Source organism: Hippocampus zosterae, chromosome 2 (genome assembly GCF_025434085.1).
Source record: "Hippocampus zosterae strain Florida chromosome 2, ASM2543408v3, whole genome shotgun sequence".
Classification (NCBI taxonomy): domain Eukaryota; kingdom Metazoa; phylum Chordata; class Actinopteri; order Syngnathiformes; family Syngnathidae; genus Hippocampus; species Hippocampus zosterae.
Window position 1 is genome coordinate 18,726,369 of NC_067452.1, and position 12,509 is coordinate 18,738,877.

Below are 12,509 nucleotides of genomic sequence, written 5' to 3' on the forward strand. Positions count from 1 at the left end.
GTGCAAAAGGTATCTTTGGCCCGAACAGAACACTGCTCATCACTAAAAGAACACGATGCCTCCAGTGAAGCGTGGTAGAGGCAGCTTTACGGTTTGTTGCTGTTTTTTCTTCTGCTGGACTGGGGCCTGAGACCAGGTGGAGGGAATTATGAACAGTTTCAAATAGCAGTCAGTGTTGGCACAAAACCTCCAGGCTTTTGCGAGAAAGCAAACAAGAAAATGTCAGGAAAGGCTTATCTGAACTTGAGGTGGGGGTTAATTTGATGCATTTTAAATTCTGTCTAATATGTGCTGACTCCCATCTCCGGGTTAGGATGTAATTGGTTCTTTCTGACCACAACCACATCCCAGTTTTAAGTAGGTGTGCATGCGTGCATATTTGTGCAACTACAATTCTGATGGATTATCATAGAAAACTGACATTTTAAACTACATTTGCCGTCTGCCAAATTATTCATGCTTCAAACTAATTGGTAACTGCATTAATGTACAATATACAACACAATATATACATGGAGAGAGATACTCGTCATTCACGAATAAAAAAATTATGATTTATTAGTTGTTTAATTTAACACTGATTAATCTATCGACAATATTTTAACCCATTACACGGGGGTTCGAGCGCCTCATTCAACCGGAAATACGCAAGCTCTGCCGGATATGACGTCCGTTACGGGTGCGCTTGTTTATAGTTTGATTATATTGTGAATCGAAGACACGATCACAATTTGCAATAAACCGCCCGCGTTTTTGTCAGGGGAATTCATTTATTTGAAACAAGCGCACCCGACGTTTGTGAAGGACGTTTAGGAAACCACCATACTCAGAAATCATATTTAAGTTGTCAGACCTTTTTTGGTTGTTTACACGTCCTTGGCATGCTTCAGAGGAGTATAACGCTACGATATTTTCTCGGTCTCGTTCCTGGGAAACGTCGTTTTGGTCCGTATAGATTTCTTCCTGTCTTTTTCTGCATTGGAGGTGTCATGGAGTGGATCATGATCAATGTGAGGATAGGAAAAGAAACGTTCTGTAAGTGCAACTTGGCAAGATGACACCACTCACTTTTGTGTTATTTTGGTAGTCCCTTTTTACTCTTTGGTGTCAATATGTTAAATGGTCAACGCACAACCTATTGACAGCATCCAAATGTAATGCAGTTATAACATCACAGAAATGTGTATGTTTACGTATACAGTATTGACAAAACTGCTTTTTATTATTCTTTTACATCACATAATTCATTTAATATCTTATTATGTGTTTGTTTCCATTCCATGTAAAAAATACTGCGGAAGAAATGATTTGCAATTCAAAAAATAAAGCTGCATTAATTGGAATACTAATTTACAATTTAATCTACATTATTCTAATAACACTAAAAGGGTTCCAAATCGTGTGTGTGTGTGTGTGTGTGTGTATGTATATATATATATATATATATATATATATATATATATATATACATTTGGATGCTGTCAATAGGTTGTGCGTTGACCATTTAACATATTGACACCAAAGAGTAAAAAGGGACTATATATATATATATATATATATATATATATATATATATATATATATAATGTATATATCTACGCCTACTGCCCGTCTTTACGCCTACTGCCCGGAGACGGGCAGTAGGCGGGGGACACCCTGAATCGGTTGCCAGCCAATCGCAGGGCACACATAGACGATCAACCATCCACACTCACACTCACACCTAGGGACAATTTAGAGTGTTCAATTAGCCTGCCATGCAAATTTTTGGAATGTGGGAGGAAACCGGAGCACCCGGAGAAAACCCACGCAGGCCCGGGGAGAACATGCAAACTCCACACAGGGAGGCCGGAGCTCGAATCGAACCCGGTACCTCTGCACTGTGAAGCCGACGTGCTAACCACTGGACTACCGGGCCATATATATATATATATATATATTGTATCACTATTTTGCATAAACAACACAAGGCAGGCTTAGGGGTATGAAGCCGACTTGGTAATCTTCCTCTCTTTCACACTACCAGTAAAAGATGGCTGTTTTTCAGTGATGCTGGTCTGTACAAGTGGGACCGACACGGATTGTGTGAACAAAGTCGACCTGACTATATATATATATATATATATATATATATATATATATATATATATATAGCGCTCAAGAGTTCACTTGCGATACAAATACAATAGTGAAGGAAAACTGCCGTGAAATAATGATTTAATGAAAAAATCTAGAGGAGTAAGAGGATTGTGGTGGTTTGAGTCACATGCTCCATTATGGCTGAAAAAATATGAAAACCAGACGTGAAAGCATACCTGAGGTTTCTCCATGGTCAGAGCAATTAGTTTGATGATGTCATTCCTCCTGAGTTATGTGGCTGATTTTTTTTCTCTTGCCCTAGATGGCTAATATTTGTTGTGAAAGACAACTTCAGAGAATAATGTAATGCTGCATTACTAAATAAGTCTGTGTTGAAACAAATGTTTTACAAAAATCAAAGTAAGACATAAAATATATCATACCAAAAAAAAAAGCTATTTAAAATGTATGTTTTCTTGTCCGGTGCTTGACATGCAAGTTAGTCATCAAGAAGGCGGGACAAGATAAAAAAAAAAAGCAAGTTGTAAATGTGTTTCTTGATTCCAGTCAGTTTTGTGTCCTTTTCTTGACAGATGACGTCTACCGAAGAAAACGATCAGAGAGGGAGTACCAGCAGAAAGTAGCGGATGGTTTCATAGTTATCAATGAGCCTACGGCCAAGTGAAGGATGCTTGTGTGGACTCGACACGTTTCATCATGGACACATCCTTGGAATTTTGCCACAGTATCAGAAATCGAAAATCCACAAATTTATGGGAAAATCATGCATGTTTTATTGTTTGTTGTGTATATATTTTACAATCTAAATAAATGACATTGTACGGTCATATTCATGTATGAAGCGCTTGAGCTGGTTTTAAATACAACGTACCACCTGCCAAACCCTCCCAAAACATGTATTTTTAGGGTGCATGATTATAATAATGACAAAGGAGATTGATTTTCCGGTAATTCAACAGCAATGTATATGGTGATGCTTGAATATTATAACTCAGCATTGGTTATGGATAAGTCTAACTTATTCACCGTTTGAGCAAAATCACATTTTGGTTATTTCATTTGTACCATCCGATTGGCAGAGTGAGCAGACAAATGAAGCTCTTCGGGTGTTTCCATAGCTGGATGGGGTTCCCATCCAGTCTCAGCTCTCGTATGTTCCTCCGGATGTAGTGAGGATTGTTTCTTTGGCAGAATGTCGTCTCCGTAATTTTATTGATGTTGTTGTTCTGTAGGAGACACAGAACCAAATCACAATGGCACACCTGACAAAAAACGGTAATGTTTAAAGGTTTTGTAGTAATGCTGTTCTCTGATTAAACAACAGCGCACCCTCCAAAGTCAACCAAAAACAATTTTCGCTAAACAGACATTAGACTGAATGATAAAATATTCTAAATCTGATTTCTCACCCACACACAAAAATATTGCAATTGCAATTTAATAGGCTATTATTTTTTAAGGTTTTCTTCCCATGCAATGCCGACTTGAATTTGATTAATTATTCATGTTGTTGCATTAACAGCTATTAATTCATCCAGTGAATCAGATGCTGCATTGAATTTGTTTATTATTATTATTTCAATTATTTCAAGCTTTTTGCAGACTGTGTTCTTCTCAACTATAGTCACATTAAAAACATCAAAATGCTTGATTTGTTGGTTCGAGTGCTCCCCTCGCCCTTCTCATGCAATGGACTACTCCATCTTCTTACTGTGCATGTAAGGGCTTGATTCAGGAAGAGGGTAGCAACCAGCAAAACAAACTTCTTAGTGCGTTGTGAGTAAAATGAAGCAGCATTATCCCAGTGAAGCATGTAAGGGAGAAAAACAAACCGTTTTACTAAAACCATCAAAGATTTCAGCCTTTTTTACGGTAACACCAAATTTGCGTAACTGCCAACAGCACGAGCTGTCCTGTGACCACACCCATACCCCCAAAGCACTCAAATCCTCTTCACCAGTCGAAATGAATGGGAGGGAAAAATGTTCCAGCCCACACAACAAACCCCACATCTTTGGGATTTTTATTTTTTACATGTTCTATTCTCTAGCACTGCTTTTTCCTCCGTGCGACCACTGTGCTCAGTCTTTGCAATACACAGATGTGGAGAGTCATGTCTTAAAAATCATGGGGCCGCCCCAGATGCCAAAATTCACCGCTGAATCTCTCAATGGTGTGATGGGAGTGCCAATAGTCTTAAAATATTCCACTGTACATTAACTTACATGTAGGTGCACAATGTGAAGAGACTCTGGAAGACGAGGCACGGTTTTCAGCCTATTGTATCCAAGGTAGAGATATGCCAGTCTTGTGAATTTCTGCAACAAAGAAGCTTTGTTTATTGATGATGATTATGATATATTTATTTTATTTAACACAACACAACTGAAGCTTTTGTCTTTGCAGTATTCATGCATCATTCAAATGCAGGATAAGTGGGTTTGGATGGTTACTACCTTGAAACCAACGGTCTTTAGACCTTTTGATGTAAGCCTGTTGGAATTGGCACTGAAAAACCTCAGCATCTCGGGAAGCGCGGGCACTTTAGTCAGCCTGTTGTCTGAAAGATTGAGCTCCTCGAGATTTGCAAGTCTGCAAAAAGCTTCGTCCTCTATCTCTGTGATGAGATTCCCACTTAGGTCAATTATTTTCAGTGAGGCTGGAAAAAAATAGAAGCTTTGAATAAGAAGAAACTTCAGACAGGGATTCATTTACAAAACAGTGTTTCCTTACTCATGTCTGCAAAGTCTTTATTGGTTATTTTGGTGATTTTGTTGAAGCGTGCGTAGAAATAAGTTGTTTCCTTTGGCAACTCTGGCACGGCTGACATTTCAGGAGACACCTCCTCACAATAAACGGACTCTCTCAGGCAAACGCACAGCAAACATGTTAGATTGCCTGTTAATGAGAACAGCATATCCGTGGAGGAATGTTCAATGATGTTTTTGTACAGCTACAAATGCACTTATCAAACATTAGGGAAACAGATACTTATTCATCCCCCTCATTATATCATGGACATTAGTTGTATTCAGGAATGTGGAGTAATTAATTTTCAAGCATTGTAATCAGCTTCAAAATAGTTATACGTTAGTTGAGTCCAACTCACCAATAGCTTTTGAAGATACAGCTTGGTCTGGATCTTGAAGGAAGTCAGAACCTTGCACGTCAGTCTGAAAAGAAATGAAGAAGTCCTCATGATCTAAATCATCCCAGGTTGTGCGTTCCATCACTCTTCGATCAATTTTATCTTACCTGCACCGTTCCTCCGTTTTTAAATTCAGCCCCCTCTGCAAAAGACAATGTCACGGACAGCACTGCACACATGAAAATGAAAGTCGTAAATCGCATCATTATGACTGTTGAAAAAATGAGAAAGTGGTGTCCGCTGTGCTTCAAGCTGAACTGTGTGAGAGGTGGAAAATGTTCCACACAGATTTTATTCAGATGACTGCGTGTTGAGCAAGAGAAGAACATTAACATTACCTCAGTAGATGATATTTAGCATTTTTTTCTTAACAACCAAATGTTTGGTTGAAAACACATAAAAGGTTTATGGTAATTTGTCTGGCTACCTCCCAGAGTTACAGAACATGTTTTGTTAATTTGACACTTACAAAGTGGGAAAACCTTGGTGCTCAAGGGCCACATTTGAATCTTAAAATTGACAGATGGGCCAAATCATTGGAGGGATTGGATGAAATAAACCCTCAACTCCACAAAAAAAAGTCAAGCATCACTGCGATGTTTTTTGCTTTTGTGGTGCATGGAACAATAAATAACAAAAACATGATTGCCAAAGTGCTTTTGATGGCAAAATAATTGTCGATTTACAGATAGGAAACCAAGAAACGTACCGTGACACTGACTCGCCACATGTTACTGTAAAGCACTTGGAGTTGCAATTTGTATGCTCATATGCTATACAAATAAAGTAGAATTGAAAAATTAGCATTTTAATTTATTGAAGTAAATACCAAAAGAAATTTTATGAGGACCAAAAGGCGCCGATAGGAATGATCCATATTTGATTTGTAATGTGCTTAGGCAAGCTATTTGATATTTTACACAATATTCAGTCATCACGCACCCTGCCTCGCCCAGTGTCAGCTGGGACAGTCATCCCTCACCCTAGTGAGGATCAGCAGAAATGAAACTGCAGAGATGGACAGATGCGATAGATGCGATTAATCCGAACAACTATAATTTACACAATAAATGTGTTTTTCTGTGCATGCATGTTTGCGAAGGAAGTCAGAAATGTCCTCCAAATATAACAAAACGGTAAATTGGTACTTTCACTCTCTCAAAAATAACATTTTGGTCCAAGTCCTCCTGCGACGTGGCGTCCATATGTGTGGACATGACATCTTTGGTTTTCAAGACTATAATGTTAAATTTTGGACTATAAGGGCCTGGTGTCCACTTAGGAGAACGTTTCATCAAGTAAAAAGATAATTGTTTGTTTTTACACTCATCAGGTACCAATTAGCCTAAATATCAAAGAGAAAATATAAACAAAATAAAAATGCATGCCTTGCAAGAGTTGGGTCTTAGGAGTTAAGGTACTGTTTGCTGACATTGACATTTTAAATGTATTCGCTGTGAACAATAAATGGTCTCACTTTGGGGTACAAAGAGAAGAGTAATATGACGTTCAAATAACAAGCGATCTTGTCTCGTGAGATTAACAGTCGAAAAAAAAACCATCGTGACAAGGTGGACAATATTGTTTGTCTAGAGCGTCGTGATGTCTTACGTAAAGCAGATGTGTGGCGAGAAAAGAGGAAATGCAAGTAGCCGTATAACGGAAGTGGTTCTGCCCTGAGATATACACGCCGAGCGCGACTGGAGGACGGAAGCATTACAACGTCTAACAGAGAGTTGAGAATAATCAGGATTAAAAGTCGCCAATATTGTAAGTGTTTCCAGCTCTGTACTTAGGTTTTCATTCATTTTGTACCGTAGCTGTAATCACAGTCTAATGGGCCGGTCCCAATTTACGACGCTGTTTTTCCCCCCGTCGCGGCCAATTGAATCCTTTTTGAGGAGCCATCATATAACGGTGCAGGCTAGCTGGCAAGTTTGCTAGTGTTAATGCTAACTAGCATTAGCATTAACACTAGCAAACCTGCTAACAGCTAGCTCAGCGGCTAACGTGATAGCCTCGATTCCGATTCCGTGACACTTTGTTCTGACAGGGGCTCGCCAGCGTTAGCGGGCCGTGTTGTGTTAGAATAAATTTAACTTAAAAAATTAAATTAAGATGCCGCTGTGCTATTACACCCTCCACCCACGCAGCGCCTTTATCTCTGTTTGGAACATGAATTGCCAATTGCGTTTATTCTGTATTTTTTTTAATCAACCTTATTTTTGTGGCCTTGCTACCGGACCGTTCAACGGAACGTTGGAGAATGATGTATTTGGCACATTAGCCGCTCCGCTTGCTGGACGACGTACGATATGAATTTCACCAACGCTAGCATTGGGTGTTCTTTATCAAATGCATGAAGTAAATGTATGAAACCGATTTACGTCGTTAGTATTTGTTAATAAAATGTGTCATTACGCTAGCGCCGTTAGCAACAGTAGTTCTGGATAGCAGTGCAACGGATTCGGATGCTTGTGGAAAGGCTTGTATTTTGTACGATACGCGGCTATTTTCTACGTGAAAGATATAGAGGTCAATAAGTATCTTTTTTTTCTTCCGAAATTGAACTAACAGAGACGGGATTGGGAGATCGCTTGTAAATACCTTGGGGCTAACCTCCGCAAATGCAAGGTTGACCCACTTGCCACGGGGCCTAGTTTGCGGCGCTTATCCGCACTCTAAGACCCAATGCCGCCTTTCTCACATTATATTGCAGCCGTTTCTGGACAAATTCCATAACATTCAACTGTTAGTTCATTGTTTAGTGAAAACGGTGTTTCCCAAATCTTATTGTGGGAGAAAAATCTCACTGCACACCACTAAACAAAAAGGACACAAAACTGGTATGCGGCTTCTGCCCTCTAACGGAGGAGCATTTAATTGTTTTAGCTGTCATTATGTGTAACTGGCATAGTATAAGAATCATCTTTATTGGCCAAGTGTGTTAAAGCACACAGGGAACTTGCGTTTGGTAATTGGAACCACTGTAGTGCTACAGTTAAAAAAAAAAAGCCACTTTAACAAAATATACCAATAGGACAAGAATACAAAAGTACAGAGAACTAACAAAGTGACCAGTTTCCATAGTTAATTGAAATCGATGAATTTCCCACAGCAGACCAGATGATCACTCATGTCATATTCGTTGTGAATCACTTCTGTGGTATGGTATCTTGTCATGCTCGCTACATCACTAACCCTGCCTCTGTGTGTTCTGTATCCTCCAGTCTCGAAATGGATAAGAACGACCTGGTACAAAATGCCAAGCTTGCCGAGCAGGCTGAGCGTTATGATGATATGGCAGCTGCCATGAAAAGTGTGACAGAGCAAAGCACAGAGCTGTCAAATGAGGAGCGCAATCTTCTCTCTGTTGCCTACAAGAATGTGGTCGGGGCGCGCCGCTCATCCTGGCGCGTCATCTCCAGCATTGAGCAGAAGATTGAAGGGAATGACAAGAAGAAGCAGATGGCTCGCGAGTATCGGGAGAAGATCGAATCTGAGCTGCAGGAAATCTGCCATGATGTGCTGGTGAGGTTCTCCTGACTTTTTCCGGTTTTCAGCCATTCATTTGCACAACTTTGACAATCTCAACTGCTGCGTTTTAGGGGCTACTGGACAAGTACCTTATTGTTAATGCAGGAAGTTCTGAAGGCAAGGTGTTCTATCTGAAAATGAAAGGCGACTATTATAGATACCTCTCGGAGGTTGCATCCGGAGATGCTAAGAAGGGTAAGTAAGGACATGACTTGCATGATACACTTGATTGTTGTAGTTCATGAATTTTGACTGCAACATTGCCTGCTACAGTGAAGAGACAAATGCTGAGCTGTTCATAAATATATATGTATGAATTTTTTGAAATGTATGATCTTTTAAATTAAAAAAAAAATCTAAATAACTCTCAATGGCACAAGAAAAAAAATGCTATATTTCTAACATTTTTCTCTTCAGATACCGTGGATAATTCCCAGCAAGCATACCAGCAGGCTTTCGACATTAGCAAGGGGGATATGCAGCCAACACACCCCATTAGGCTTGGACTGGCCCTCAACTTCTCTGTATTCTATTATGAGATCCAGAACAACCCAGAAAAGGCCTGCAGTCTGGCAAAGACGGTGTGAACTCAAATTTTTTTAAGAGTACTTTTGAAATCTAACTTTTTGCTGCAACACATACATACACACTATAGTCCGATGAGTTCCAAGACGAGCTGAATTACACAAATGTTTTTGCAGTAATGGTAAAATTACAAATCTTACTTTTGAATAATGGTTGCTAATTAGCATGGTCAATCAATCAATCAAGTTTATTTTCAAACCCTGGGTTCTGATAGAGACGACCATGGTACCATATAAAGTCCAAGTCAGACACTAACAAAGCATCAAAAACAAATTATATAAGTTAAAAAAAGAGAGCATCATACAAAAGGGGGACCAGCACCAATGTTTCCAAATTTTGGTTGAACCTTGCGTTCGACAAGTTCATTGTAATTTAATTCTTTGTCAATTCGATTATATTATTTTCATTCTTGTTGACAAAGGTGTACAATAGTGCTATCCTGTTTTATCGTGAGAGCTGCATTAAACTTCGATCTCCAGTGTTTTTTAACTATAATTTCTCCATTTGAATGGCACACAAGAACTCTTACTCAATATTGCAACAAAGTAAAATATAAAGTAACATAACAAAGGGGGAAATAAATGTATTATGGGCAAAGAGGATGCCATGACTAACCCTGACCAGCAGAGGACAGTGCTTCCCAAGGAGAGACTCATTTAAAAAGCAAAAAACAAGAGCCCTGCACCATGTTAGAACAGTGGTGTGACTGCGAACGTTAGAAACAAACAGTATTACAAACCAAAATAAAAATTCAGACAAATCTTTTCTCCACAATGCTGCACAAATGAAAGTGGAGCAGGACCAAGTTGACTCCGATTGGCTGTGGTCATGGCCAGCTCCGCCAAGTTTGAACAAGCCTATATGACTGTGATGGACCTGACTTTTGTTGCATCGACTAATGCAATAATATAATCGCCAAGCCCGAGGCACAAAAAAAGTGAAAAGCAAACACTGACAATGTCACAAACAACCCTGCCAAATTTGAATGGTGTAGTATATAAAATAATAATAAAAGTATATAAAATAATACTTCAAAATAATGACAAATCATGCCATTGTCTCCACTTTCAAACCATTTAGGCAGGTCCACTGAACATGCTGAAACCAGACAACGCTCAAATGTCAAATACCTCAATCACAACCTGGAACAATCTATGCTGCATGAGAGGATCTCAAACCATTTTGTTGTATTTCAGGCATTTGATGAAGCCATCGCTGAGCTTGACACTTTGAACGAGGACTCTTATAAAGACAGCACCCTGATCATGCAGCTTCTAAGGGACAACTTGACTGTGAGTCCGACTTGCGCCTTGTTGTTTTGTTTTCACATTGGTTTGGATGGTCTGACATGACAACTTCTACTGTGCCTGTTGTGTGTTTGCAGCTGTGGACATCAGAAAACCAGGGCGACGAAGGGGAGACCGGAGAAGGGGAAAACTAAAGGAAATAGCACTGTTAATCCACCTACACTCTTATCTTAAAACACAAGACAGCTTATATACATCCCCCCCTCCCTCCACTCCATCAGCCCCTCCCTCTTCTGTATGACAAGCAGCCTGAATTGCTCCTGACCAACTAGTTTATCCCTCTCAGGTCACTGTGAGGTGACAGGGTCATTTTCAGTTGTTAGTACGTTCAGTCACTTTGTAGAAACGTGTCTTGTTTTCGTTAGCTCTGTGTGTGTGTATGCACGTTTGTGGGGAGTGAGCGAGCGAGTGAGAGTAAAAGATATTTTGTGTGTGTGCGCGCACCTGTGTGAGAGAAATCTTTTGGGGGGGCCTTCCAAATTCCTTTGTCCCGGCTAGTTTGTGGCTCATTTTCTCTCCCCCCTTCTTTTTTGTTACTTTTATTATTGTGAATCAACATGGTATTTACAGGCTTTATTGTATGGGTTTTATTTGTATGGTAATTAAACTGGCAAACACTGTGATGGTAGGTGTTCCATTTGCTTCACAACCCAAAAAGCAGTTTGTGTTTCGACTTTTCTGGAAACGTACAATCCTGTATTCTACTTATTGCAATTCTGCTGTGGGCTCATACAGAAAGGAGGCAGGCTGTATTGTGACACTGACATATTGAGTGTAGTGCGCCTCGAACATGTTCACAAATTAAAGGGGCCCCTTAAATGATCATGGTTCATATAGTTTAAGCATTCACATTGCAAGCCCCCCACGCCCTCCCAGAAAAGCATTACCACGCCCACCTTTCAGAAACTTTGGTGTAGATTGACTTTTTAGTTTGACTAACTTTTCAAGTGATGCTCAATGTGTCCTGTGGCTGCAGATAATTTTGCAAAATCGACCATCAACTGTATGTAATCCATAAAGAAAACTCAAGTTGTTTACACATGTATGACCCCGCTGTATCAAATCTTGCTTGCAAAAAATCCCTCTTAAAGTGGTTGTTTTCCCAACAACAAATCTTTGTGTCTGGCCTATGCTCTTTATTCTATTTTCCCATTGGTGTTAACAAATACGAGTTGAGATCAGGCAACCTTATCCAGGGTTTGCTCTGATGGAATGATCACCTCCTAAATCATGCGAAGGTGCCATTTCATCTCATTTGAAAGAAGCTCAGTGTCACAATACTGTGTATCACCACTACATTCCACATGTTGTAGTTGAAGACACCATTCCACGTTATTACGCTGTTTCTTCTGACAATGCTCCAAGGAATTGAAATGTTTTGTTCATTAAAAAAAAAAAGGAAATTTCATTATGCTTGATGAAAATGCAGTTAGTGAATGTGGAACGAAGCCTGTCTGTATATCTGGTATTTACTTGCTTTGTTTTTACTGACAACAAGTCTTATGGCTAAAATTGCTTCTGTAACAGTCTATTACCCAGTGCACACACGTGGTTGTGAAAATTTAGAATAGTTCTAAAATGCAATGATGACTTGGAGATAAACAATGGTTGGTGTAACTCTAGCTTTGTGTTTATGTATCTTAAAACCATTCTAGTTTCACTATACATGTAATACATAGGAACGTGTCAAAGACCATTCAGTGAAATAAAGTTTCGTTTAAGATAAATCTACTGTCGTTTCATAATAACGATGCAAAGTTGAGTCAAATGTTGCCTTTAGCATTTAACAAAACTTTGCAATCGTGGTCGTGTGCATGTGAAGTCCACAAGAG

At 39.4% G+C, this 12,509-nt stretch overlaps 3 protein-coding genes across 4 annotated transcripts; 2 read left to right on the forward strand and 1 right to left on the reverse strand.

The window, feature by feature from the left end:
- The first annotated feature begins 708 nt into the window (after positions 1-708).
- On the forward strand, positions 709-2,937 carry LOC127595784 (small integral membrane protein 4). The gene is made up of 2 exons (XM_052057574.1): positions 709-1,035; positions 2,673-2,937. Exons 1-2 carry the CDS (start codon positions 882-884, stop codon positions 2,762-2,764), a joined length of 246 nt encoding a protein of 81 aa, XP_051913534.1. The 5' UTR covers positions 709-881; the 3' UTR covers positions 2,765-2,937.
- On the reverse strand, positions 2,850-6,965 carry ognb (osteoglycin, paralog b). 2 transcript variants are annotated; one of them, XM_052057558.1, is made up of 7 exons: positions 6,860-6,965; positions 5,356-5,417; positions 5,210-5,273; positions 4,834-4,998; positions 4,557-4,759; positions 4,326-4,418; positions 2,850-3,326 (listed from the first exon to the last, which is right to left on the reverse strand). In XM_052057558.1, the coding sequence occupies exons 1-7, from the start codon at positions 6,963-6,965 to the stop codon at positions 3,156-3,158; spliced, it is 864 nt and encodes a 287-aa protein (XP_051913518.1). In that variant the 3' UTR covers positions 2,850-3,155. The 2 variants fall into 2 exon arrangements, with proteins under 2 accessions (XP_051913518.1, XP_051913517.1); XM_052057557.1 differs by lacking the exon at positions 6,860-6,965 and having other exon boundaries at positions 5,356-6,147.
- On the forward strand, positions 6,869-12,404 carry LOC127595782 (14-3-3 protein beta/alpha-1). Its single transcript, XM_052057571.1, has 6 exons — positions 6,869-7,018; positions 8,479-8,779; positions 8,857-8,980; positions 9,203-9,366; positions 10,567-10,662; positions 10,755-12,404. Exons 2-6 carry the CDS (start codon positions 8,486-8,488, stop codon positions 10,809-10,811), a joined length of 735 nt encoding a protein of 244 aa, XP_051913531.1. The 5' UTR covers positions 6,869-7,018; positions 8,479-8,485; the 3' UTR covers positions 10,812-12,404.
- The last annotated feature ends 105 nt before the right edge of the window (positions 12,405-12,509 follow it).